The sequence below is a fragment of the Vidua chalybeata genome, chromosome 3 (assembly GCF_026979565.1).
Source record: "Vidua chalybeata isolate OUT-0048 chromosome 3, bVidCha1 merged haplotype, whole genome shotgun sequence".
NCBI classification, from domain to species: domain Eukaryota; kingdom Metazoa; phylum Chordata; class Aves; order Passeriformes; family Viduidae; genus Vidua; species Vidua chalybeata.
The window spans coordinates 28273493-28300591 of record NC_071532.1 but is presented as its reverse complement, the minus strand read 5'-3'; the positions used below and the strand labels follow the sequence as shown (position 1 = coordinate 28300591).

The following is a 27099-nucleotide window of genomic DNA, read 5'->3' as shown; positions in this document are numbered from 1 at the left end:
TGGAATATTTTAATAAGAAACAAAGCTCTTATTAAAATGTAATAAGAATGATGGTTCTTTTGCATCAGAAGGAGATTATGTCTTCAGAAATAGTCTTGCTGCGTAAGATTGTTGGTATAAGTTTTGGCTATTATTCAGGTCTCACAGATGATATGTAAATAAACAGAGGAAAATAAAAAAACAAACCACACAAAAAGCCCTCCACATACTTTTCTCTACCTTCCTCACCTATTTGTCTTGTAGACTTCTGATGGCTGAAAAACCCTTGTGATGAGAAAGGGAGAAAATTGTTTTTCTCTACTCAAATAGATCAGTCACCACTGAAGTCTGGAGAACACCCAGGCTCTACTCCCACATCAGAATTTGATTTGCTCTGCAAAATAATTTAATGCTTAGCCATATGACAAGCATTACAAGCCAGGACAGACCAAGCCAGAGCCTAATCCCAGAAGTGGTTGAGCAATCCCAAATTCCATTTTTAGATGCAGTCAGAACTCAAAGTATCCTGCTAACTGCAGGTCTCTTTAGAGGTCTATAAGTAAGCTGTCAGCTATCAAAGCCCTCATGGAGCTCTGGGGTCCTATGTCTAGGCAGAGTTTGATATCAAAGGTGGATTCAAATTAAATTACATACACTGGTGTACATGAAAGAAAATAGACTTGTGGGTTTTTTTAGTTAGTCAATACAGACCAATTACAAATCCTGTATTCTTCCACTACTGGATGCTTCTTGAAGGGGTAATTCTCACCACACTAATATAGTGAAGATGTTAGTGCTTATTTTAAGGTAGTATCCACTTGTTTTACTACCCTGTTGAAATTTCTGTCAAGACAAGCAGCTTCAGCAATGCTTCCACTGATGCCAACAATGAATTGCTACCTCTGTGCACTTCCTCTTATTGCCTCCAGAAATGCCAGCATAATTTATTCTATGAGTATTCATAATTGAATGGAATATCCCTGTACAGACTTGAGAGCGATTCAGTACCTGCCATGCCACCTTCCCCTGCAGGCATAACAGTTTGAACCATGATCAAAAAGGGTGAAGCAGACTAAGGACTACTAAGCAGACTCTTTTCTCCTACAGCAAAGAAAATTTAAGGAAAATTAAATTAATTTTATAAAACCCTCTCAGTCTTAAGGTGGTTTCATTTGAGTTTCATAGGTATAGCTTCAGTTTTTAATGATCATATTGAGCAATGTTATGAAATAATGTTATGCTTTGGGCAAAGAAGCATTCCTAGGTGCTTGATAACTTCTAGAGGTAAGGTGAGCATTAATAAAGGAGGTGCTTTTAGTATAATCATATTGAGACAATACTACATAGTAAGCAGAAAACTAAATGTTGAAGTCTGGAAAGGAAGAAGAAAAGAAAAAGATACAGTAATAAATAAATAAACACATTTAATAACAAAGGATAAAAAGAATGATGAACAACCTTTTTTTCTTCTTTGAGATGTGTTCTTCACCCAGAAAGACAAAATTCATGCCCAAATGTGAGCTATTGTGCAGTAGCAATATACAAATAGAGGCTTTTCTACAAGAAGAGATATATACATTTCACATAATAAGAGGCCTTGTCATTAATAAGATGTTAATAGAGCAGAAATATTGCATATTTCCTCAGTTCTTAGTACTGCTGGGGAGAATGGGTACTAGATTATTCCAGTAAGAACAGTACAGCTGGGAAAGCTTATATTTTCAAGTGGTATGAACTCTGTTGGCTTACTATCCTATAGAAGGATAGGCATGTATATTTGTGTATATGCATACATATACACCTAAATATTCTAACTTTTTGATTTTTTTTTTCCAAGAGAGACTTAGGAAAACTTTAGATTTGCCCAAAAGGCTAAAAAGTCAGTCAGTATTTAGAAAAAAGAAGTTTCCAACAAAAAGACAGTACTGCATTGCAATCTGGCCTCTGAAATGGGCATGGACTGTAACTCACTGAGATATTAAATAGCTGACAGTTTCCTTGATAAAAAGTTCAGGTTATATTATAAGCAAAGCAGTAGATTCACTAATTGCTGCCACTTGTATTAATCACAGTTACATCAGATGATTTATGGATGACTGAAGCACTCCGGCAATTTACAAGAAAAAAAGGTTTGAACAATAATTTACAGTGAAAGGTACTATTTAAACTCAGTCAGAAAAACACTTTCATTGACAATGTGTAGCCCATGTCATTCTTCCTCTCCCACTGCGAAACAGTTCTTTTAATTCATAACTTACTGTTTATAATCCTTCCTTATGACTGTGATGCTTTGCCTCTGAACTGGAGAGCTGACATCCACTCTCAAGTTTTTAATTTCCAATAAGGTTTCTCAGCTACATGATTCATGTCAGAAACAGGATAAACTCTACCTCTGTTGTCCTTTCCCTCATCTACGTGCCCTGTGCATGTGTTCAGTAATAGATGCCCCAGTAGCTGCAGGGGAAATAACACTCCAAAGCTCAAGACTTCCAAAATGATACTTTAAGTTTCAGCATTATCAGTGCCATATGATCCACAGCTGGTGTGACAATCCATCTGGACCATACAGTCTTAGATGAGTCTTCTATGAACTGAAGGAGAGGTCATTTCTCCACTCAGATCACCCTCTGTCATGCAGGGAACAGCTGGCCCTGCCCAGTGGAAGGAGGGCTGCTGTAGCTTTGGGTTCTGCCCTCCAGCAATGCCAAAGAAAGCCAGAGCAAAAGAACACAGGGAAATGGATTGCAGTGAGGATCAGTAGCGTGGCCCTGTGGCCTTCTAGACAAGAGTTAGAATTGGTCTGTAGTGATGTCCCTGGCACAAGGTAAACTTTTCACTCATGTAAAAGCTCTCAGCATGAGCTTTTTTCCAGTGTATCTTCAGTTCTCCCTATTGTTTTGTTCCCTTGGCAGCATATTTATTTTTCTCATGTTCACAGAGAGTGTATCTTCAATTCCAGGGACATGTATTAATATTTCAAAACTCTTTCAGAAATAATATTGATTAAAAAATTGATTAAGCTTTTCTAATGTTGGAAAGAGCTCAGTTCAAGGGGTTTTCATGCTTCAGTGGTTTCTTCTTTCCCCTATTTTTTTTCATTTTGATGAAATTGTAGGGACTTGCTATAAATAAGGGATTTTTTCAATTATAGTTCTAATTTTGAATCATGTTTCAGACTACTTCAGCTGCACTAGCACTCTGGTTTCTAGATGTGGTAAAGAGAACATGGAAAGCATGGCAGAAGTGACTTCTGGAAATATTATTGTTCTGCACTCTACAAAAATGAGGGAGAATGTGCCCATTATTTCAGGTCAAAGATACAGATTCACTTACAAATCGTAACCCAGTTCTGTCAGGACCTGAACACCTCAGAGGCCCCACAAACAGCAGAACTGGTTTTGGTTTGAAAACAGCCATGGAGAGGTCACCAAAGACAGAATTTTGAGTTCAGTGGTTCTGTCCTTATACACACTTTGAATGTAACCCTTTTACATATACACAGTGGGAAGAACAGCAGCTATTGCTGGATTTGAGGTATCCACAAAAGTAAAGCAGAACAGCTTCCAAATGGGCAATTCTTCCCAAATGAGAAAGCACCATTAAAAAAATTGAAGAAGTAAACCAAAAAACCTGTATGTGCATATTTGGAGCTTATTTGGAGAATTTACATATAATTTGATTGATTAAAGGCCCTGCTATATCTAAAATTAAGCTTTCTATATTGTGTAATTAATGGATGCTTGAACTGTAATGTTGAGCCCTCCAAAAAGTAATTCCAAGGGTAAAACCAGGACAGTGGAATTCCACCAGGTCCAGAGGATAGCTCTATATGCACTTACAGACTTCTTGGATAGATTGTTAATTCTTAGTAAGATAATAGAAATAATACATATTCTGTAACTTTTTTAAAATCAACAGATTTTAGAAGCCAGTTTTTGTTAGAAAAAAATCTGCAAATACTTGCAACTGCAAATTGAATGTATTTATACATGTTTTCTTTGTATAGAGACTATAAAGTACAGAATGTTTTGGAGTAGCTGCCATAATGCTGTATTCTTATTTCTTCAGCTTTTTTACCAAGTTAAAGGAGATATGTGTTTGAAGATAATTGAAAACGGGAAACACAAAGACGTTGTCATCCGAGAAGGGGAGGTAAAACAGGATTGGTTTTCTGTTATAGTTGCACATAAGTATGTCACATGAATGTTTAGTGTGTTATTTAGAAACAAATTTATCCCTGCTGTGCAAGAGATGGCATCAGGATTTATTAAAAAAAATCAAAAGCTTGAATAGATATAGAAAATTTTAAGTAAATAATAGGAAACTACAATAAACTGTGTTCAACATTTGACTGTTCAACAGATAAAAATCCCTCTGAACATCTGGAGTATCTATTCAGATAGTCATGAACATACTGAGAGAAGTTCTTATTCCCCTGCATTGTATGGGATCTGCCATGTGAATTCAGTTGGATCAGTCTTTTATTTACACCTTGCCAGGTACACATTGCTCACCCACCCGCACACACCATTAAACAAACTGCCTAAACTGAGGAATTTAAGTGATTCATACATTTTGAGCCTTCTTTAGTCCTCACAGCTCGCCTTTCCAGCCATCACAGTAGGACAGCTTTGAAAGAGCCGTTTACAAATAAAATGTATCCAATTTTTCCTTATAGTAGTACACCTGCTAAAGCACAGATTGCAGTGCTTTTACTGAGAGCATGAATAGACACTGGCTGTTACTACAAGTTAGATGTACTACAACTGCCACTCATGGTTATTGACACAAGCTTGGACTGCACTCAGGTCTTTGAAAGGATTATTAGGTCTAGTGGATTCAGCCTTTGAAATGGAAGGCATGTTAAACCCAATAGCTTAATGCCATTAAAAGCATTACAACTTTTTCAGTGACGAGACAGAGCCATGTTTTCCAACTATGAGATTCTGGTATTACACCCAGCTGAGATCTCAGCATGTAAGAGAATCACTAATGAAAAGAAGCACACCATACTTGGTGGAAAGACTGACATTAGTACTGCTGAGGCGCCGTCATTAGCTCTGTTTTGTAGACAGAGAAACTCTAATGACTGCCCAGCCTTAGCAAAAACATCTGTGCTGGTGAAGAATACAGGCTTACCAGCTAGCTGCTAGGAAAGGGTTTATTCTCAAGCTTCAAAAACAGACTTCTCTTAACCACATGTTGCCTATTCATTTTGTTACTTGCATGAGTAAATAGCCCCTCATATTTGTTATTTATTTCCAGAGAGAGTAGCACTCCTCATCATGCAATCAAAGGTGCTCACTGTGTTGGGAGGATACATGTGGCTGATTAGTTTAGATGTTTTATTGAGCAGATAAAAAAATCTGCTTTTTTATTTCCATTTCAATTACTCAGAAATTGCAGTAAGTTTAAAAATTTCAGATGAGTAATTGATTGGATTTTGATTTCAATTGTGTCTAGAAATGGTGATCAAACCAGGAGGAGAGAACTTGCCTGCCATCAAGGCAGTGCTGATTGCAGTCACTGTGTCATCATTCACAGAGAAAGCAAGAAACAGTGTTTGCAGGGCTGTGGGTACCACAGTGGGTACAGCTGCAAAGGAGCAACACGGATCAACAAAAAGTAGGGGAGAAGTGGGGAAAGGAGCAGAAGACTTTGCAGGTTGAGGGGCAAGAAAAGGACAATGCAAAAAACAAAGACTTCCTGACACTGAGACCTTCTGATTTCATTTAACAGATGTTCCTTCTACCTGCCAGGATACCTCATTCTCCTCAGAGATACGAAAACACTGTGGGGCTTGTGATTGAGAGGGAAAGGTTAAAAACAGAAATGGATGGGCTAAGGTGAAGTATAAACTATTGACTTATCTGTTAGAATTCATAATATAAACTAATTTCTCATATCAATACAATGCTGTGTTTTAATTTCCTGATATTTATCAGATTCATCCTGGCAATTTTGTACTAATTCTATCCACACATCTATTTATCTATACACACATAAACAGAGATCTCATTTAGCATTTGCTTTAGTTAAACAAGAACCATATTGAAATTTCTGAAATACGTGTTGTGATTATAGCAGTCTACTTATGTACTATGTACTGCTATTGCCTTAGGTTTTAAAAAAGATCTCAGAGCTCTCTAACAACCCAAATAAAAAAGATTTTTTTATCAGTTCTGGCAAGCAGAATATTTATTCCTTTGTAAGCACCGAAAGCAAAAAGGTGAAGAACAACATTCTTGTCAAGTGTGTGGGAAGCTAGAAACAAAAGTCATTTTTCTCACCGCTAGTCCCTCTACACACCTCTGCCTAGGTTTTATCTTCATGTAAGTGAGTGGTTTGCTTTGTATTCTAGAGGGAGCAGGACTAAGCTTTGTCTTGCATCCATACAGAATTCACAAGTCTAAGAGAGAAAGTCACAACAGCATAACATTAACCAATCCAGAAAACTGTCTTGGTATTAACCAAAGATGTCAGACCAAGCAGAATTTATAGCTGTCCATATAATCCATACAGATTTAAAACTTCAGTGATATCAGTAAAGTGCTGTTTCTATCCTTTCACCTACAATTTTGATTGTTGCATGGGTAGTGTCACACCAGGAAGATTGCAAGCATGCAGAGCTAGAAAGATACTTTTTCACTCAAAAAAAAACAAGGCTACAGAAAGACACTAAGAAAGGGACCATTCATATGATTAAATTCCAAGCTAAAAACAAGTCCAGTTCATTTAAAGTATTGTTTACCTATGCATGTGTCTCTTTTTTCCTTTCATTGCAGATCTGTAGATTGTGTAGACCTACGTTATTTAAAGGATACATTCAGCTAGAAAAAAAAAATGGCCCATTACTTAGATAAAAAAGTTTATTATTAAGATAAAAAGAACTAAATAGCAAAAAAACCACAACTTAAATAGTAAAGTAAAGTAAACTTTACTTAAAGTAAAACAACCTACCATGTGAAGTCTGCGAATGGTATGAGAGAGAGAAATGCTGAATGACTTTTTAGGGATCCAGGCTGATCCAGAGATTTGCACTCCAATGTAGGCATGCTTATGTGGAGAAGCTAAACTAAAAGCTACCTTATGGTTCCTACCTTGGAGGTGGAAATTAACACATCCTCAATTCAAAATATCTAATCAGATGCCTGAAAATAAATCAGGGGTTTTTAGTGCCCTTGTTTTCACACTGATGTGGTGAATGAAGACACTTGATGTTTTGGAAGTGAACAATCTTGTCATGCTTTTGAACCTATATTCCCTCTGTGTGCTCCTGGGAGAGAGGGGAATTTACAACCAGAACCCCTAATGTTCTCATACTTTTTTCAATACCAGCCACCTGCAGCAAAGACTGCAGAAGAGGAAATCATAATGCACTTTGAAGTATGCTGACTCAAAGTCTAATACTGTGTTACTGTTCCATTATTTATCATGTCTACAAACCATAGTCATAAATCAGAGTCCCCAGCATGCTGATTACTGCACAAGTGAAGAATAAGTAGCCTGCCCCAGTGTTCCAGCCTAAGTAATGATTACCTGTCTTGTGCTATGAGAAAAATGATCTAGCTTAATTCTATGGCAAATAAGCACAAAACCAAATAAGTTTGATGTTAGTCATACTGTTGGATACTTTATTTGTACCAAATAAGACATATTTAGCATCTCCCTTCTCTGTAGATTGTCTGTGTTCAGAATTTGTGCTGCCAGAACAGCTTTTTCTAAATTGGAGGTGTAGATACTGTTATTCTCTTCAGTGTATGCTCTTTTTGCAAAACTTGAGGAGCCAGGAAGCTCTTAGAAAATTTCTGGACAATATGTGTCCAATAGATACATAAGACAGACATGCACAGGATAATTACATAAGTTTTGTTTTCTATTCAGACACACATTCCAGTAACTTTAACCTAAAAGACACATGGGACCTTTTTAAAAACATTGACAATATGAGTGACAGGACTGGAGCACCATTCCTTGCAGTCTTTTAAAAATCTGAGTGTAAATTCTGTATTTGCCATTCCATAGATTGATTCCATACAGCAACCTTGACTTGTTGACCTCACCAAAATTTATTTGTTTGTTAAGACAAGAAATTAAGGCAGGTGAAGCACTAAATTCCTCTTCAGAAGGGTGATTTGAACACATCCCAAATCTGTGTAGCTGAAAACCATCTATTTTTCACTAACCATAAGCCACCTTGTTTTCTTATCAGCCCATGCATGGGCATTAAGCAAGCTGACTTTATCAAATTTATGTCATAGCTGCATGGAAGCAATTGCTGGAAGGGGTATTTGGGTCCAGGGGTTTTTTTGCAGTAACTACATCCAAGGTGAAAGTTATCGGTCCCAAGAGATTATGGCAGCAATCATTTCCAGGATGAAATCGGGAAAGGTTGCTGAAGGAATTTGGTGACTTATGATTGATCAACAGAACTACAAGGCACTGCTCAGAAGTTTGAGCATCCCACCAAGTCACCTAACCAACGAAACAAACTTTCCTAAATAACCATTCCTCAGAATGAAGTACACCAATCTTGACAATAAGTTGCTGTTACGCAACACAGGGTAGCTATTTTCTTCAAAAGACTGAAACTGCCCGATCAATTTGTTAATAAAAAGATTGACTAATGTGTTTACTTTATCAGATACTATGTTGGAGAGTCAACTAATGTCCTCTTTGAAAAATGGTTTCACTGTGAAGATCTCGGCACTCAACTTACACCAATAATTCAAGAGTAAGCTTCTTCCTTTATAATTTTTTTAAAAAATTAAATTATATTGTAGATTTTTGTCAGTCTGTGGCTTATGTCATTAATTTGCTATTTATGCTGCATTTTACATAGACTTGTTAAAAGTTAATTGCTGTTCTATACATTTTTAATCATGTCTTGTATGCCCCAAATTCATCAAATCAGATTTTTCTTAAAAAAGAGAAATCAAGTATTTCACACATCCTACTGGAACACACTTTGTTGAACCAGTAAACTTCATAGCACACTGCTTCTAAGTGCAAAAAGAATTGAGTGAAAAATTAACACTGATTAATGCTAGGTTATTGAGGTAAATCACTGAACTGCTTTAAGGCTTCTTTCACTCTTGCTTTAATCTAAATACTTTTAATTTATATTATTTATGCATGATCGGGACTGTGGCAAATTTGGTAGAGAGCTATTTTCTAGGAAACATGTGAATGTCATTAACTAATCAGTTTGTTAAATGGTTATTAAAGGTGAACAAAGGAAATGTTTAGTGACATTAATCTTGTAGGACTTTCAGACAAATCCGCTGTCAGTAAAATAGATATAATCTTGCATACATGTGATAGTAGCTGAGGATTTGGCATTTCCATTATCAGCACAAAACTTACTGGCCAGTATTACTGCCTAGTCTTTGTTAACCTACAGAACAACTTTTTTACTTCTGTTTAAATGTTCATTATTCCAGGTTTTTCAATTCAAGGCAATATAAAACTGGAAAACCAAACCCAGGTAATACAAATTAATTTCAGAATTAGAACAATTGCTGATAGAAGAGCAATGATTCTCAGCACATAAAATAAGTATCTGTTTTTCTTTCTGGTTGTGTAAATTAAAGTTACTTTGGAAAGTAATTCCTTTCATTACCCCAACCACAAGGAAATTCCATATAAATGATTACCAACAGCATCTTGCTTGGTCATGTGATGCCATCATAACCACCTATCAGGTAACTATACTAATGTGAAATGCTACTATCTCTATCATTCCATGCCTGCCAAGTCTTATACTAACAAAATTTCACTTCTGACAGCCCATAAAGAGATTTTTACAAGTAGAATTAATACACTTTATACCTACTTGTACTCCTTTACCTATAACTGTGATCTACTCTTGGGAAACCTAGAGAAAACCATATTATTTTAATTCCCATAGGGTCTGATCTGTTTAGCATTTTATTTCCATGCTGTCTTGCCACATTTTTTATTTTGTCTCTGTTGTGGATAGTGATCGCAAATTCCACACTGGAACAAATACTCCAGTTGTAACTCCATTTAAATCTGTTGGAAAGAGACATAGAACAGAGAAAGTGACTTCTAGAAAGCAAAGTTATTAGTTTTGGCTTTAGGAGTCAGATCTCTCAAACATGATGGTGCTTTGCTGCATGGCAACAAAAGCCTCAAATGTAAGGATAGTGCAACAGCGCCTTCAGTGAGAAATTTGCTTTGCTGAAATCTTACAATCCTGCTGGCCCACAACTTTAAATGAGCACCCAGCATGTGCATGATCCATTGCTATTGATTAACATAAACTATGCCCAAAATACCACCCTTACGTCTTAATTATGTACAAAAGACCATACTATACAATCATCTCTGTACCTGCAGAAACAGGCTTTATAGATTATTTAGAAGTGCTTTAGCCTGGTGCAGCCTGGTCAGTTCTGCTGCAAGAGCTGCCTGGAAAGTCTCTGTGACATTACCAAGTTCTTAATTGACACATGGAAAATCATCATAAGAACAGCAGAAGTTGCCAGTGTAATCTCCAGGAGAGCCTGACATTCCTTCCTGCACGGTTCCTACACCAGTTAGCCAAATGCTAACCAGCTCAGTCAATCCCACTGCTCAGCTAGGTTTGTTCTTTCAAATCTCTCTGCTGTCTCATCTATGCTGGCAACTGAGGGACATCCTACACCAACCAAGAAATGTATGTATGGCTCAGGTGCACTGCACCCAGCTATGCTACTCTTGACCTCATGACCAACTTGAATGTTATCTTCCAGTCACACTCAAAACTTGAATTCCATAGCTCTTGCAACAAGAGAAATTTTAGTTTCCCCTCTCTAAAAGGTTTTTGGATCAGATGTCCTTAATCTCCACATCAATTCCTAAATATCTTAAGATGATTGTTATGAATTACTCTAAGAGAGACAAAAGCTTCAGTGAAACGTTATTTCTACATCTATCCTGTTTCTCAGATTGATAGTCAGTATAAAAAAAGTCACTGTCTGCCATCTCAATCAATAACAGAACAAAGCTCTTACTGAAATTCTAAAATTTGGTTTAGCTGTTTTTTGCCTGAATATCAAAGTTCTTAAAAATAGCTTACTAAAACATTGTCGCCAACATGAAGTTAAGAGAAGAGTCTTCTGTATGGGATAGCAGCCTTAAAGCCCTTGCAGTCAGAAAATGGTAAAGCAGTCAGAAACCCTGCCTGAAAACTTTGCTGAACCAGCTTTAGGCATTGGTTCTTTGACTGGGAAATGTGATTCTCAGGGAAAGGCTCCATGATTCTTCTAAATAAAATGGGGTTGTCTCCAAGATCTTACTTTTATTTCTATGCACTGTCAAAATCTGTTTTAGTCTGAGAATGTCACCAACATTTAAGTGTTGGGGTTTGGCTTGTTTGGGGTTTTCTTTGCACGGAATGTGTGAGGGCTAGGTTGTACAGATACTGCCACAGTGTGTTCATTGTTCATACAGTGTTTAGTAGAGGAAATATAATTTCAGATGAAGCCTCTAGATGCTGCTCTAATAAAAAAAATACCATATCATGCAAAGTATCCTTGTTCAATACAGTGATTTGCAATAAGCATCCCTCACCAGGCTGAGTTTAAATATCAGTAACAAATTAATAATATCAGGGCAGAAAAAAAATAACATTAAAAATTTATATTGTTAATCTTTTTTTTTGCAGAAAATTAGGGCTAAAGAACAAACCTGACAATCATTCAGAAGCTACAATATATCCTGAGACCATTTTTTTAAACAAGTCATTCTGAGAAACCGTTATTGATAAATTTAGTACAGAAGTTCTTTCCTTGTAATTTACCTGGCAGGTTTTCAGCCTGGGGAACAGCTTTCTTTTTCCATTTTTCAGGTTTTGTGGACAAGAAGTAACCCAGCATCTCAGTGATATCTTATGCATGAGGAAAATACCCCACATTTTTAGTTACAAAAGTTTTAGCTTATAGCTCCTGTAAGTTCAGTGAGACTGACGATGTTTAAAAAAAAAAAGAAAATGGCTTGACTGAGAAGTAAGCTGGTAATATGTTCACTCTGAAGGCATACCCAGCTGATATAAAAATAATCCTTTGGATTTATTTCCTCAGCAGCTCTCTTTTCTTTTTTTTTTTTCTTTTAAGAAGTAGAGTTCAGCAACCAGCATGACATTTGTAACATATAACAAGCTACCAGTTGCCTGATGTTTCACTCAATACATATGTCAACATCCTTTGAGCTGGCTCATGCAGAGGATGGCGTTTCAGCCTTTTTTTTCAGTTCTGAAAATCCAGAATTACTTCAATTTAAAAGTGCCAGCTGAAGCACTCTTAGGTTCCTCTCCACATAAGTCTGAACTAGTGCCTCACCTTTTTAGAGAGAAATGGAATAAAATTGAGGAAAAACATCTTCAAAGAAATCCTAGATTGCATCTCACTCATAGAGGAAAGCTGTAAATGGAATCAGTCAAGCTCCAATGGCTTTTGAAAAAACAAAGAAAAAAAAAAAAAAAAAACAACAAAACAAAAAAAAACTAAGTCCAGACCTTTTCTTGATTTATTTATGGTTTCTGGCTTAGCCACTAGCAGGGAAAGTCCCTCTGAAAGCAGGGCAATCAAAATATATAAAGACAGAGAAGAAGAGGAACTCAAATGCCATTAGGAAAAATATAATCAGAAATATATATTGCATGCAGTCCTTACTTGAGGCATCCTCCCTGAAACTGTTTTGTATTTTATCGCTACACTCTTTTGTTTCCTTGTGCAGAAATAAAGCCTGACAATACTCTCTCCTTTTTTTATCAAAAAGGGTGAATATTTTTAGGATATAGGCTATACAGGGAACTCTCAAGATAGGCTGGTTTGGGTTACTTTTCATATTTTTTGACATGAGGAATTATAGTTATCAAAACAAGTCTCGCTACTTTCAGTTGAATCAGCCTGAGAGCAAGATTATCCCAATGTAACTATTTCATCCCACTTTTCTAGTCAAGAGGACAAAAGATGGTTCAGACAGAGAAACCTTGGTTCTAATAAAGAGTGATGGCTAAATATTCTTTGCAGAAGTATCCAGAAGCTCAAAAGCTTTACCTGCCATGCCTGAAATAATCCAGACTTCTTTTAGGAGTAATTTGATGGGGGAAAAAAACTGCAATAATTTTTTTTTTCTACAGTTAGTTGTGTTTGAAAATGAACCTCATGAATATTAATGGTATAGGTAGAATATAAGGAATTTGTTTATCCAGACTAATCTACTTCTAATTATCAATGAAATTTTATTTCCCAAACAAGCTTCATTGTGAGTGAACATACAGATATATAATAGAAAAACCAGTCCCGTGGTGACTTCCCTAGGACAATGGTCATTGATTTTTGGTGTATCTAGGGTGATTTTCAGTCTAGACTAAGAATCTAGTTAGTACAGTTAGAACACAGGGCAGTTTTATGTTTGTGATTCAGAGTAAACAAAACCTAAGGCATTGAATTAACATGAAAAATTAGGTATTTTCTTCAGTCAGTGGAGCAGGGATTACCATAGAGCCTAGGGCATGCTCTGTAAATGTTTTGTGGTCTCAGCAGTGCTATTAAAGAAGTTATAAGGGTAAGCTCAGCACTATAAAAATTGTCTTCTGTATGGTCATCCTCTGTAGCTAATCCAGTGAACCTCCACAGACAGTATTTGCTGCTCAGTCTTGTTTCATTGATACATAAAAACAAACAGATCTTTACTTTTCTATTTTTTTTCTTGTTTTCAGTTAACTGGTTAGTGGGCAATGTTAATTTGATTAAAACTACTTCAGAAAGCTAAAAACATGCAGGAAGAAATTCTATGTGCATTTGCAGTAAGGCAAATACAGGGCCATGCTTCTGAATTTCAAATAACTGTATAAATATTTGTGCCTTTCTGTTTTAAGTACATTGAAATAATTCTAAAGATGCGGTCTCTGTGGGTTTTTTTTTTTTTCAAATAAGAACACTAATTTTGAACATAAATATTATTTGCTATGTATCTGTTTAGAAAATTGACTATTTGATTATCTTTACTCTCATCTTAAAGGACTTCCAACACACCTAAATGGATCACTCCTTCTCTTCTAATGGTACTTCTCTCTGCTCTGAGTACTTGTATTTAAAAAAAAAAACAGTATATGAGCATTTAGATATTAAGGACTATCCTATTAAGGACTAACCAATACAGAGACTTAATCATTTTAAACTGTCTAGACTCATCAAAATTGTACAGTTCCCCACAACACCATCTCTGTAACTTTTATCAACAATGTGAATCTTCCCCTTTTCTGTATCATCCCCATTGCTCTCTTCTGGCAAAGGTGACCATATAAACACACTATTCCTCTTTAGCCTGTCATATATAGATCCGTTAAGTAACTTCCAAGTCATGTTTATATCTCTCCTGAAGCTGCACCTAAACTGCAAAGGATATGTTGGTGGAAGAAGGGGATAGAGCCATATAATAAAATCCTTCAATTCTTATAAGCATGTTACGTCTCACTGGTTTCATCTATTTCCTCTCCTCTCATATTTGTATGAGGACACCAGTCCCTAATGAGCACAGAGCTCATAATGAAAATGAGTTACTCAGACACACCAACCTAAGTCAGCACTATTTAATGCAGAAATAAAGTATGATTACCACATCTGGAGCAGGACTGCTATAATTTTCCATATGAAAACTTCTACTGAGGTTTTTTTTAGTTCCAAACTACAGTGTGTCATTCAAGACCCAGGACTGCAGGCTGCACATTCTCTGGAGCCAAAAGGTTCATTATGCTCACAGAGCCCAGAGTGGCTAAAGACAACACCAAAAAAAAAAAACCCAAGAAATCTTCAGGAAGAAATCTGCTTCTCCCACAATATTCTCAAGTGAGCCTCCTCACAGAGGGGCAGAACATGAACTGTAGGCTCTGGGAGCTCTCCTAATGCTTCACCATGTGAACCAAGACACTATTGACTCATATATACCTATAATGCATAATGTAGATAATAAACCTATCAGGGCAATAGGAAGAAATGCCCTATATAGTTGTATTCCTTTCTGTTCAGACTTTTGTGAAACAAATAAGAAATATTTAAAAGCTATAAAGCTCAGCAGTTTCGCAGCAGGTATGTCCTCTCTAATAAAGTAGCTTCTTTCTTCCTTATGTTCTTAAATGCTCCCCAGACAGCAACATCTGAAACAGAGAACTCACTAATGGACTTCGTCTGGCATTTTCACTAGTGTTTCTAAGGCCATTTAGTGGTAATGGCTCACACATGCTGTAAAATTCCTTGTCTCACCAAGAGAGTGAGCTCTCAACTCTTGCTATAATGAAGTATCCTATTCCTATTCTATGCAAACTGAAGTTACATACAAAGAGGATTAATGAAATGCCCAGATTTATAAAATGCAGATTCAGAAAGAGAATTAAGATTCTTTATGTTAGGATTGGATAAGTGGACAGCATTTCTTAATATAATTTGTCATTCTTAATTACAATAACTAGCTAGATAATGAAAAACCTTTAAAAATAATTATGGCCTAAAGATTGACCTTTTTTTTGTTTAATTTATTCCTTTCCTTCTGGCCAATGATATCTCCTTTTGAAAAAGCTATATTTCTTTTTTACAGAAGTATTTTTCAAAGCTTTCCTCAAACTTGTTAGTTTCAATTAGGGAAAAAAAAAAAAAAAAAAAAAAAAAAAAAAAAAAAGAAGAAAGGAAAAGAAAAGGTTGTTCAGTTTCCAGCATAGATTTAATGACACAAAGAAAAATCTTTCTAGACATAATTACATGGACAAGTCATAAATTAGCAGTCATGACAATTCTCAGGGCAAGCTACAAAAAAATATACAGTTACACAGGGAAATGTATGGTTGCACCAACTGAGTGCTCTATTTTCAACTAAATGCTTCTACATCTATATTATACAACAGGGAAATGAACCAACAACCCTCAAAGTAATCAGTCACTCAGAGTGCTTTCACTCTGGATTTTTATATGGACTGGGCTAAAACCCAGATGTCTGAAATTATGTCCCTCATTTCACTGGTTTTATTTGAAGAGGTATTAGAGTCCTATTAGTCTCATTGACATTTCTGTTAACTTGGAGAACAAAACAGTCTTTTTAATAGAAATTAGGTAGACACATATGGGAACTACATCCTAGGGAATGTATTATTACTGGCATTGGCAATTAAATGTGAAACTCGGCAAAATTCTATTATTGGAATTATTCATTATGATATAATATTGAAGACATGGAAATTATGATTAGAAAGTGTACAAAAATAAATAAGTACATAATTTTAAAATAATTCTTTAGCTCTTTATCTGTAGTCTGGCCCATTTTACACTCAGTTAAAGGCTGAAAAAAGAGAGGATTCAATCACTCCACTTTGAATGTCTTCTGCTGCTATAGAAGGAGACACCATTTGTAATGGACTGTGTCACATCCTTGCATGGAGATGGGGCACAGCATGTAGGGACAGACTGAGGCAGCACAGCGCCTCAGGATGGTGGGATAATTAGTAAGAATATATGGGATTTAAAGATTTGAACCTTGTTCCATCTAGAACGCTCTGTCTACAAGTGAAGGGTGACACATCACTGAAAGATACAGTTTTTCATAAAGCCAACATGCAATCAATTGACCTTATTTTGATATATTTCAAGTGCTCTTTTCCTTTGAACAAATCTTGAAGAAACAAGAGCTATGGGAAGAGCTTGGGGATAGTAGGGCTCAAGAGAATGAGACAGTTTTGATTTCTTGACAAGAAAGCTTAGGGGCATCACCAGGGAAGGGAAGGGGAGCCTTCCATGTTACATGTGGGTTAAGCAAATCGGCCACATACACCTGGTAGGTCAGTGTCAATTTTCTTTACCTGTTCTCTTTATTGCATCAGAAACACAGTAGTCCCAGCAAGCTCAAACTCTTCTTTAGAGAGTCTCTGCTGAGGCTGAGATACTTGTACATTCAACTTGCTCTTTTCTTGCAAGCTGTTCTCTCCTTCTTTGCCCAATTTAATAGTCTCAGTACAGTTCAGTATTGTTTAACTGAAGTCAAGTTCCTCTAAAACCTGTAATTTCCTTTTTTAAATATTTACAAACTCATTCAGTAAATGCAACATTTTTCAGCTAAACATGATATCATCACATTGTAATTAAACCTGAAAAAGCTATATAATATAATCCCATAAAGAACACATTGCTGTGATATAAATTTTTAATAGTAATGATCTGCTGAAATGGACTTTAGTATTGAACCTTTAAATGAATGTCTGAAAATGTAAGAAAATATTAGATTTGATGTTTCACGTAGTGTTATATTACTTGGAAAAACCTACACAAGACTATTAGCTGTCTAGCTTAGAGGTGCCATTTTCTTGCATTTTACTGGCATATTTTTACCTTTAGCATCATTAAACATGTTGTCTCCTTGTCTCACAGTATTGCTAGAGCAGAACTTCAGAAACACAGGCTTGCACTTCCTCAGATACTGTTGAAAGCAAACATACAGGCTAAACAGAAATATATGCAACAATATCTAAATATAAGCCATTAGCCTGATTAAAAATACTCAGTCCCTTTAGAAGCACCAGGCTTCAACTCCAATATGTGTGGAACTGCAAGAGATTGGATCCTCTTCATTGTAGCTTGTTAGCTCAAGTTCACAAACATCAGGACACCTACAGCTTTTGGCATCATGCAAGGGATCAGCATCAGGGTTAAATAAGGACTCAGTCAAGTAGTCTATTGATAATGTCACACATCTGTCACATACCTCATCACCACAGCACTCTCTCATTTGTTCTACAGTAACAGATAATCAAATCATCGTACCAGGTCACACTAAAAGGTTAATTCTGTGCAAGCACAGTTTTCAAAGGCCATTATGTTGTCACTGAGCAAGTGCCATTAACATCACAGGTAGTATTAAGCCAAAATCCCATCACAGGCTAGGGCCTGCTGATAAGACAAGTGTCAAAAAAAAAAACTCTTAAACTGAGGAACTTGAAATATAAATAAAGAAAAGTCCACCTTTACTTGAAACTAAATTAAACTGCTAGATGGTGGCTGTTTATCACAAACAAGAAAGGACAGTGCTCCATAGCAAGTGCGGGATGTATTCCACTTTCCATTGGCCCTGAGTAGGCACAGGCCACTCTGTGCTGTTGTCCCCTGTGTGTTGTCCCAGCTGATCAGGGCAACTGGAGTCAGAGACCAGCAGAAAGAGAAAATTGCAAAATTATGTTTATGGAGAATATCAGACAGAACTTAGACTACAAACTTAGACTTCTTGTTGTTGGATTTGTGTTGCTTCTTGGTCAAAATGTAAACAAGTACTTTGGCTTTCTTTTTTACCCCAAGTTCCTTGCAACTCATGGGGAACATTCACAGTTCTCCTTGCATAAAAAGCACCACAATGCCCCTCCATGAGACCTTCAGCTTTTTTTTATTCATTCTCCAGCATATAAAATCTGAACTTGTCAGCTTGATGCTGGAATTGTTAAACTGTGGAGAAGAAATATTCCCCAAGTTGAGCAGGATACTCACAGCATCTCAGTATTTTTTGGTATCTCAGTATTTGTCTCTTATCCTACCAACTTCCATATATTTTTTAAAGCAAACAACCCACCACCAAAAATCCTTATACCTCTCTCAACTAGGACATGCATTTTATTTGGAAGTTCTACCAATGGGTAACTTTCTTGTATTCCTAAACTACAAGAAACATTTCTGAATTTAACTGGTGAGTTTTAATCTGAAAACAAAATAAAACAAAAACAGCTGGTAAAGATTTCAGCTATTAATAGAACAAAATATTTTAATGTCTTTTGGAACACCAGTTGCACTGAGTACCTTCTCATAAAATTTCTGATGAATTTTCTTTTTCTCCTCTGTTGTGTGTGAACACATATCATAATATTTTAGACCTTTGTTTTATATCAGTCCCTAGTCAAAAAAAGCAATTTTCCGCTGCAGCCTCATTTGCTCATATCTATAATTTAAGGACAAAGTGTGTATGTGTTCCTAATTACCTCCAAAGGATGTTTGATGAACCTATGAAAATTAAGGGAAAAAACCCCAAGCAGCCATATTGCAGTGAGAAAAATGCAGCACCAAAACTAAATCACCAAATACCTTAATGTTGCATTTAAATGTTGTCAGACAACAAAATATAGAATGTTCAAGACTAGATCTTGCTAATGCTTATGAGTTCAGAAAAAAATACATATAATGTAAATACTTTGTTTTTTCCTTTGGTGCTGCTTAGTTTCTCTGCATGAGTTTGCTTTTCAGCAAAACTTGTTTTAAATATTTGAGTTAAATAATTTAAAAGTAGGAAGAAGAAAGATTTCAAACAAAAATGTTTTCTTTTGCTACAGATCTCTTCAGATTGCTTTCAGAATTTCCTGAAAGTGGCATTGTCAAGAGAAATTCTTTTTAAAAATATAATTATTTTAATATCACAAAAGCACAGCATGGGTGAGGTAAGGGACCACAGTGGGTTAAGCAAGTTGAACCTCCCAAAATAATGGAGAAGAAATTTGAAGAGCAAAATTTTGTTTCTACAACAGAAGGAGTAGGACCCCACCTTGATTATCTGGACATGGATGTACTCTGTGCTTACTGGGATCTCATGAACAGCAACAGCATCTTCAGTACACTGCTATCCCCTGCATGCACTGACCCTCTCACATATTGTTCAAAGACTGTGTACAAATAGTCTTTACTGAAAAACTGGAATGATGCATTCAAAACACTGGAGAGCAGTCAAATTCAACATTAGAACAGAACCAAAAGAATATTGCATAATGAATACACTAACACTTAAAAAAGAGCTGTTCTATTACTAGCACCAAGACTAGGATTTGGCTGCAGGTTTATTACCACAATACATTTGGGAGCAAACTGTCCAGGGAGTTTTTCCAGCATCTGGTTGGCATTACTGCTTGAAATTACCCAATGGGTGTTCCCCCATGGCATCTCAGAACAAACTACATAGAATCACCAAGGTAATTGCTCTGTCTCTGCACTTCACTGTGAGCTGGTAAATACCTACAGCTCATTTCCCATACCAGCAACATGCAGCATGAATTTTGCCAGCTATACTGCAATTAGTCCTCCAGCTATTTTAAATCAAATTATTTAGGAAGGAGAATTACTGGAAATTAAATCCAGCTACCAAAACAAAAAACCACTACGTGCTCTAAGAACACCACCAAAAAATACATTGTATTAAATTTTAGGTTGTGCTAATCCATTTGATTCACTGTGGCCAATGTATTTAAAAACAGGGGACACATGGGGGAGGAGAAACATAGAAGAGAAGAAACATAAAAGCCAGTACCAACTATGTGAGAGATGTAGAGTAAGCTTATTATAGGCCCAAATTCTCTTTTAGAGGCATATGATATGAGCAAAGGCTCAGAGATGATACATCATATTTTACCAGAGCAAAAGATGGTCTGAAAGAGAATGAGGACTGTGCCAGGAAGAACTAGGTAGTGTATTGCATAGTTTGAATGCACAGTTCTGACAACATCTTTGAAATCACTCCATAAAGACACACAAATAACATTTGCATCTTGCAATCTCAAAAAGTCCTGATAATGACCATAGTACGGCTTACTGTTACAACTGACTTTTGACTAGATAGTGTCTGTAAATTGATCCCTCAATTAAAATGTTTGCAAAGACCAAGGGAAGCAAGTATAGCCCTCTGCCCACTGATAGCCCTCTGCCTTGCTTACAGATGAAGTCCTGAAAGAAGCACCTTTCCCACTGAATTCCACTTCTGTTGTGGAGCCATTTTCTTTCTCAAGCTGGTTAAATGATCATCGTGGTGAAATAAAACAGAAAAAATCCTTGAGTATGTTTGGAGATAACTTTGAAACAGAGGTAAGGGGGTATAATCTCTCTAAAAACAAGGAGATATTTTTAAAGGTGTGGATAATTGGTGCCTACTGTTCAGAATGAGTGAATCCAGGCCTGGGATCAATACATTGTCAGCAAAGTTATGCACCCCGACAGAAGCACCTGTCTTTGGTCCATTGATTTAACTAGCTTAGGGCAGGGGCTTTCTAGCTCATTACTTCCATGTCCAGAATCAACCTGAACTTTATTTCTGTTCATTTCCTTTGGGATTAAAATAGCTTATTCATTCCCCTGTCCCTCTCCCCATATTTCCCAAATCAGAAGCACTGGTGTGATGCAAATACTACTCAAGCTTCTTTATGTGTTTGAGCAGCATTTGTGGTCCAAGTCTAATCTGGGTGTGTAAACACAATTTTTTTCCTCTCCCTCCATCTACATAAAGTGGAAATAAGGAAGACTGGGCAGCAACCAGAAAGTCTGGGGTGCCCTAAAACATTCCACTTCACAGTTTAGTCAAACACAGTCTAGTTTGGGTGTAAACGAAGCTGTCAACATTTGATATCTGTGTTGTATGCGTGATGTTTACAAAACATATTCTTCCCCAGAATTACTTGGAGTCACACTCCAAAGAATCCAATACAGTTGACAGCAAAGTGACAGAGTGTGGGAATATCAGGAAGAACACAGAGGGGGCAGAAAATGAGAAAGATGAAGCCCTGTCTGCAGCACTTTTAATGTTAATGGAAGAAACTTTTCTACTTCAACAGGCTCTTGACAGAGCCCAGAGTTCATGAGGAGGAAGTGCCTGTTCCAGGAACAGAAGCAGGAAGCATATAGATGGAAAACTGAGAGTGGGAGGAGGCAGAAGGACTAGATAAGCAAGGATGCAGAGGAGCATAAGGAGTGGCAGGTGTGACCAGTTCCCTTTTTATCAGTAGGAATCAATATGAGAAAACCAAACATAGTGTGAATTTTAATGTCTGTAAAAATAATGTCACCTTCGATGAATATTCTCCTGTAAAAATGGAATGTTTTAAATGTTGTTGGGAGATTAATATGGACACTGGTCACTTGGATGAAACCATTACTTTTTTTTTTTTAGGCTATAGCTTATGGACCAGGAACAACTGAGAAAAGTAAAAAGAATTCAGATATCTGGATATGGCAGCTGGTATGTGGCAATTCACACTTGGTAACTGATGAGTTCATGTTTAAGTTCAGTCTGAACAGTAGTAAAGCCTTCTAACAACAGAAACTGGAATGATTCCCTTCCTTTTCACAGAAAAGATCACCAATAGGCATCACCTTTCAGCTTTAAACTGTAATGAAAAATAACTGTAAAGTGCTGCCACAATAAAAATAGCCTCTTTTTCCTCATCATGTATGATGATGATAGAGATACTGGCATCCATCCTTGTTGGGAATATTAATGCACCCTACCTAGGCTATATCCTGTAAATATATCAGATCAAGCAATAAAGAAACATCACCTCTTAGTTCTTCCTTGAAACATTTGCCCTCATCCTGAAGGCAAACTGGAATCAAGTAGAATAAGCTAATAAAAAAGCCTGAAAACTTGTTTATATTATCTCTGAATTGCAGGTGATCCAGATGTCCTTCATTCCTTCAGCTTACTTCTAGAATACATTTGCAACCAAAAGAAAAAGAAAAGCTAATTTTTGCTTACAAAAGTCAGCCTAGCTTGGGAGGCAGATATTTCTATTAGTTCCTCTTCTTTTGAAATTCACAGGCTCTATCAAATACTAATTAAAGAAATCATAATCTTGAAAGACATTTGTTTACACTGCAGCTTACATCAGCCTGTGGAATCAAGACTTTGTGGCTGGCAAGAACCTGGCTCCCCTGCTTGACAAGATAATAACTAGTGCATTCCAATATGGAAGTATTCAGCAATTTCAGTTAGCCCCCTGCTGACTTGTGAACTGCTCTTCAAGACTTAAAGAGCTAGGAGTAATCAGAAAAGTAGAAGAGGATCTTAAATTACTCCAGAAGATTCTCTCTGTAATTTCTGGAGCTGTACCAACTTGTAGGCTGCTAGGTTAGATTAGTGGCAGTGTACCCCAAGAATCAGGCAATGGGTTGCTGCTTTATGATAGGAAACAATGAAGCATATTTTTATTGATGCTAATAGTGTTAAATAGACAAGATCAACGGAATATTTAGCTAGACCTCATGAAACAGAACAGGTTTGAGGTGTTATTTCAATAGGAATGATTCCTGTACATGCAGCATTTTCTTTTTGCTAGGACATAGAAAATTAAACAAACTTCTTTCCTTTCAGGAGGGCACATCGACTGTCATCATGGATGGCAAAAGCCTGACTCTCTCTGCTGGTGACAGCCTGCTTGTCCGTGCCCAGTCTGTGTGAGTAGAGATGAACAAGGGTTCAGTGCGTGATTCCCCAGCTTCCAGCAACATAAATTCTGTGTATTCAATGCACACCATTTTGGGCATCACTGGTGCAGAAACACAGCATCTGTGAATGCAGGATTTGCAATAGCCTCTGTTATTTGTTGGGGCAAAAGTGTTTTCAGGAGGAAAAGCCAGACATTCATTTTAGTTCACATCTTATGATAAAGGCTGGAGAAAATAAAAATAATTAAGAATAAATAAATAAATGAGAAAGGAACGAAGGGAAAGAGAAAGGAAAAAATAAAAAAAAAGAAAAACACCACCAGGAAAATACAGCATACAAAAGACCATATGTAAAGATATATGGCCTGAAACTATGCACTGGCACTCACAGCAGATGCTCGAAGCATCAGACCAGGCTTAATCAACATCAGTGCAGGAAGATTTGGGGTTCAGGCTAAGAACACAGCTCTCTTCCTGGAGTAGGATGCATACAGCTCTTTCATAACCTCGACACATGTGATACTCATAAAGGAAAACAGCTTCCAGAGAGAATGGAAAGGAGGAGATAGAGCTTGGCTAAAGCTGATAAAGTGCCCACTCCCCCTTTTTAATAACATCCATGTTTCATTTGTTGGTTTGAGTGTGTGATTTCCCTTTATGCACATTGCATCATCTCTCTTTCAATTCTTCCAGGTACTGCTGGAAAAGAGCAGAAGAATGTGTTGCTCTCTACATCGCTCAGGATCCAAAACGCAAGCAGCCTTATAAATAACTCCTCTGTCAGTTGGCTTTGAGGATAACCAAGTTTTAACCTACCTATCTTAATTATCTTTTACTCAGAATGCCTGGAAATTTGAATACTCGAACACAATGATTAAGTGGAGTCAAGTGCTGTGCCCAATTAAAACTTTTTCCCCAAGTGGTTAAAGTTTTAGCAAAATTTATAATCAGCATTTTTAAGATCTAGTGTTTTGTTTGATTTTATCTGAAAGGAAACAACAACATATCCAAGTGGCAGGATTACTTACCTAATAATACATGATACTATCTAGATTAAACTAGAGTCTTTTGAAATGCAAGTCTCTGCCACAAGATGTAAAAAAGGAGATGGGACAGATTATGTTACACTACTAAGGTAGCAGGCTGGACATTGCATGCATGCTACACTGAACACAATACACAATGGGACTAAACAGGATCACCTGGGTCATGGGTGTGCTCCTGTGCAGAATTCTCAAGTCAAATTCGCCTTTAGAGATAAGTTAGGGGATAAGAGAGCAGAAAAATTATTAAAATCAGTTTCTGTTAACTAACTGCTGCTTCTTTTTGAACAATGAAGTTTCTTGTAGAAATTATAAATGCCAAATTATATTTTGCTGCTTTGATTCCAAGAACTCTGCAGAAGAGTTTTTGTTTGGGTTTTGGTTTTATTTAATTGTTCTTCACATTGTCATCAGAAAACAGGTTGCTTAGATACCTGCAGGTATTATCAATTCAATATTTGAGAAAGCAAAAGTTAGTGATTCCTGATTTTTTTTTTAATTCTAATTAAGTTCAGAAAAATATTTGTTTCATCTATCACCTACAAAGCTCATTAAACTGAGATGTCATGTGTTTCACTGAAGTGTTCATTCTTCTCATGAGATAGACACAGATGCCTTGGCTTTAATCTGTAACTTATATTTAACATCAGCAGCTTCTCTAGCAAAGCATACAGCAAAACTCGGCTACATCCTCCTAATAACAAGGGGCCTAATTTGCAAAACTGAACCCAGTCCTTAAGGGTGTTATAAGTGTGAGCTGCCATACACAAAAAGGGAATAAGTAATTTTTTTTCTGATTTCCATTGGTACTGGTGTGTTTATGTGTCTGCAGAATTGACTACTTGAGTGAACATCTATGATTGAGGGATCTAGGGTACCAAAGTGTTATATTTTTAGTCCAGCAGTTACAGGGTAATCACAGAAATATTTCCATATTTCACACTGAATGATAAGTGAGTAAAACACGGCAACATGTAGAACAGCATCCAGAATAACCAGCAGCTCTTCATCCACCCAGAGACACTGGAAACCATAGAACTTTCAGAATAAAAATTAAGGCATCTCCACATTAGATAACCATGATACCCACTCAAATTATACTTGTGATGCCTTTTGCAACAACCTGTGCTTGAACACCTAAGTTCTATCCAAGTCACATACTAGGTGCCAGACCAGGAGCGCTAAACCAGAGTTCCATCATCCTCAGTTTTTCCACAGCCCACAGTCAGAAACCAGAATTTAGTAGGTCATCAACTAATTTGTATGGAGGGGCTTCTGTCTTCTAAGAACTAGGTAAGAGGTGTTAAGACCCATACGTATGGAAAAGAATCAGGATCAAAACAGCAGGAGAGGATTTATGAAAACAGTGAAATACCAAGTACCAAAAGAATTTTGTTTTTTAGATATATTATCTTTTGAGGATTATTTCTGTTGTTTTGGTGTTCAATTTCCTTCCCCTACCACTCCCTCTCATTCAATTCAATAGTTATTTATGACCAGAGCACAAATGAGAGCCTTCCAAGGTGCTTAACCACTGTGATTCAGAAGCCTGCAACTTCCCTTTTCCCAGGTTTTCAAATAGTTCCAGAGGGCTTCTGGGCAGGCAGTGAATCTTTTTCAAGTGCTTTACTCTTCCTCCATATTATATCTATTCTAAACTGCCCCAACAATGGTACATTTATAATTAGATGCACCCATGCTACTCTGCTTACAAGGAAGTTGGCCACATGCAAATCTGGTGCCTGGAGAGCCCTCTTAGCTGTTCTTTCTGTGTATGTGCAGTCAGCTCAGCAGATACTCCAGCACCAAAGATGTTGGGATCATGGTTTGGAGACTTCAGTGCTAGTCTTGCCTCAAAGAAGGATTTCAGGCTAAGGTCAGTGGCAAAGGCTTAGTTAGGCATGCTGTTTGCAGAGTACCCTAATGCACCGCTCTTGACATTGTGCTCATTCATGCGTGTCTGTGAAACACACCTGGCAAAAACCATGTCCTACAGAATCACTGAGGTTCAAGAAGGCCTCCAAGGTCATCAGAGCCAACATTTGATGGAACACCATCTTGTCAACTGGCACTAAGTGCCACATCCAGTCATTTCTTGAACACCCCTAGGGATGGTGACTCCACCACCTCACTTCACAGTCCATTCCAATGCTTAACAAGGCTTTCTGTGAAGAAATTCTTCCTTATGTCCAACCTGATTCTCCCCTAGAACACCTCGAGGCCATTTCCTCTCATACTGATTGCCTGGGAGAAGAGGCCAACCCCCACCTCACTAGACCCTCCTTTCAGGCAATGGTAGACCACAATAAGGTCTCCCTGAGACCTTCTTTTCTCCAGGCTAAACACCCCCATAAACTCCTCATGTGCCTTAGACACAACACACTTCATATGATTGACATACACATGACTGCCTTTCTTTACAGCTCTTTTTATACCTGGTACACCTGCACCCTGATTTGGATGCTCATTTTCTATCTGAATCAGACAGATATTGGGACACCTGATACTTAGCAACCTTGGTACATTTTGACAGGATTGTGCTAACCTTATTAACACAGTATTGCACACACAGACCATCTGCTGTTTGATGCTTCTGCAAGACTCAAAAGTAAAACCTTTATACAAATAAATATTCTAAGCAGTATTACAATAAAACCTACACAGATACAAAGCTATACCTGCACCATTCTTGGTAAATTATTACTTTTAAACACACTCAGCATTGTCCAGAATCACAAGCTTGAGCTGATTTGAAAGCTTAGAAATACACACAAAGAAGTTTGAGTCCACCTACAAGCATCCAAGTTATTCCAAGGAAGAATCTCACCCATCCTAGAGCAGGAGTTTTC

At 37.0% G+C, this 27099-nt stretch overlaps 1 protein-coding gene across 1 annotated transcript in view; it reads left to right on the top strand.

The window, feature by feature from the left end:
• HAAO (3-hydroxyanthranilate 3,4-dioxygenase) overlaps positions 1-24826 on the top strand; it is a 33614-nt gene extending 8788 nt beyond the window's left edge. Inside the window, exons 3-10 of the mRNA XM_053938309.1 lie at positions 4048-4131; positions 5719-5825; positions 8624-8713; positions 9423-9466; positions 20710-20855; positions 21934-22002; positions 23134-23216; positions 23901-24826. Coding sequence (XP_053794284.1) covers positions 4048-4131; positions 5719-5825; positions 8624-8713; positions 9423-9466; positions 20710-20855; positions 21934-22002; positions 23134-23216; positions 23901-23979 — 702 coding nt within the window. The 3' untranslated portion in view covers positions 23980-24826. The remainder of the gene's footprint in view (positions 1-4047; positions 4132-5718; positions 5826-8623; positions 8714-9422; positions 9467-20709; positions 20856-21933; positions 22003-23133; positions 23217-23900) is intronic.
• Positions 24827-27099: the final 2273 nt, after the last annotated feature.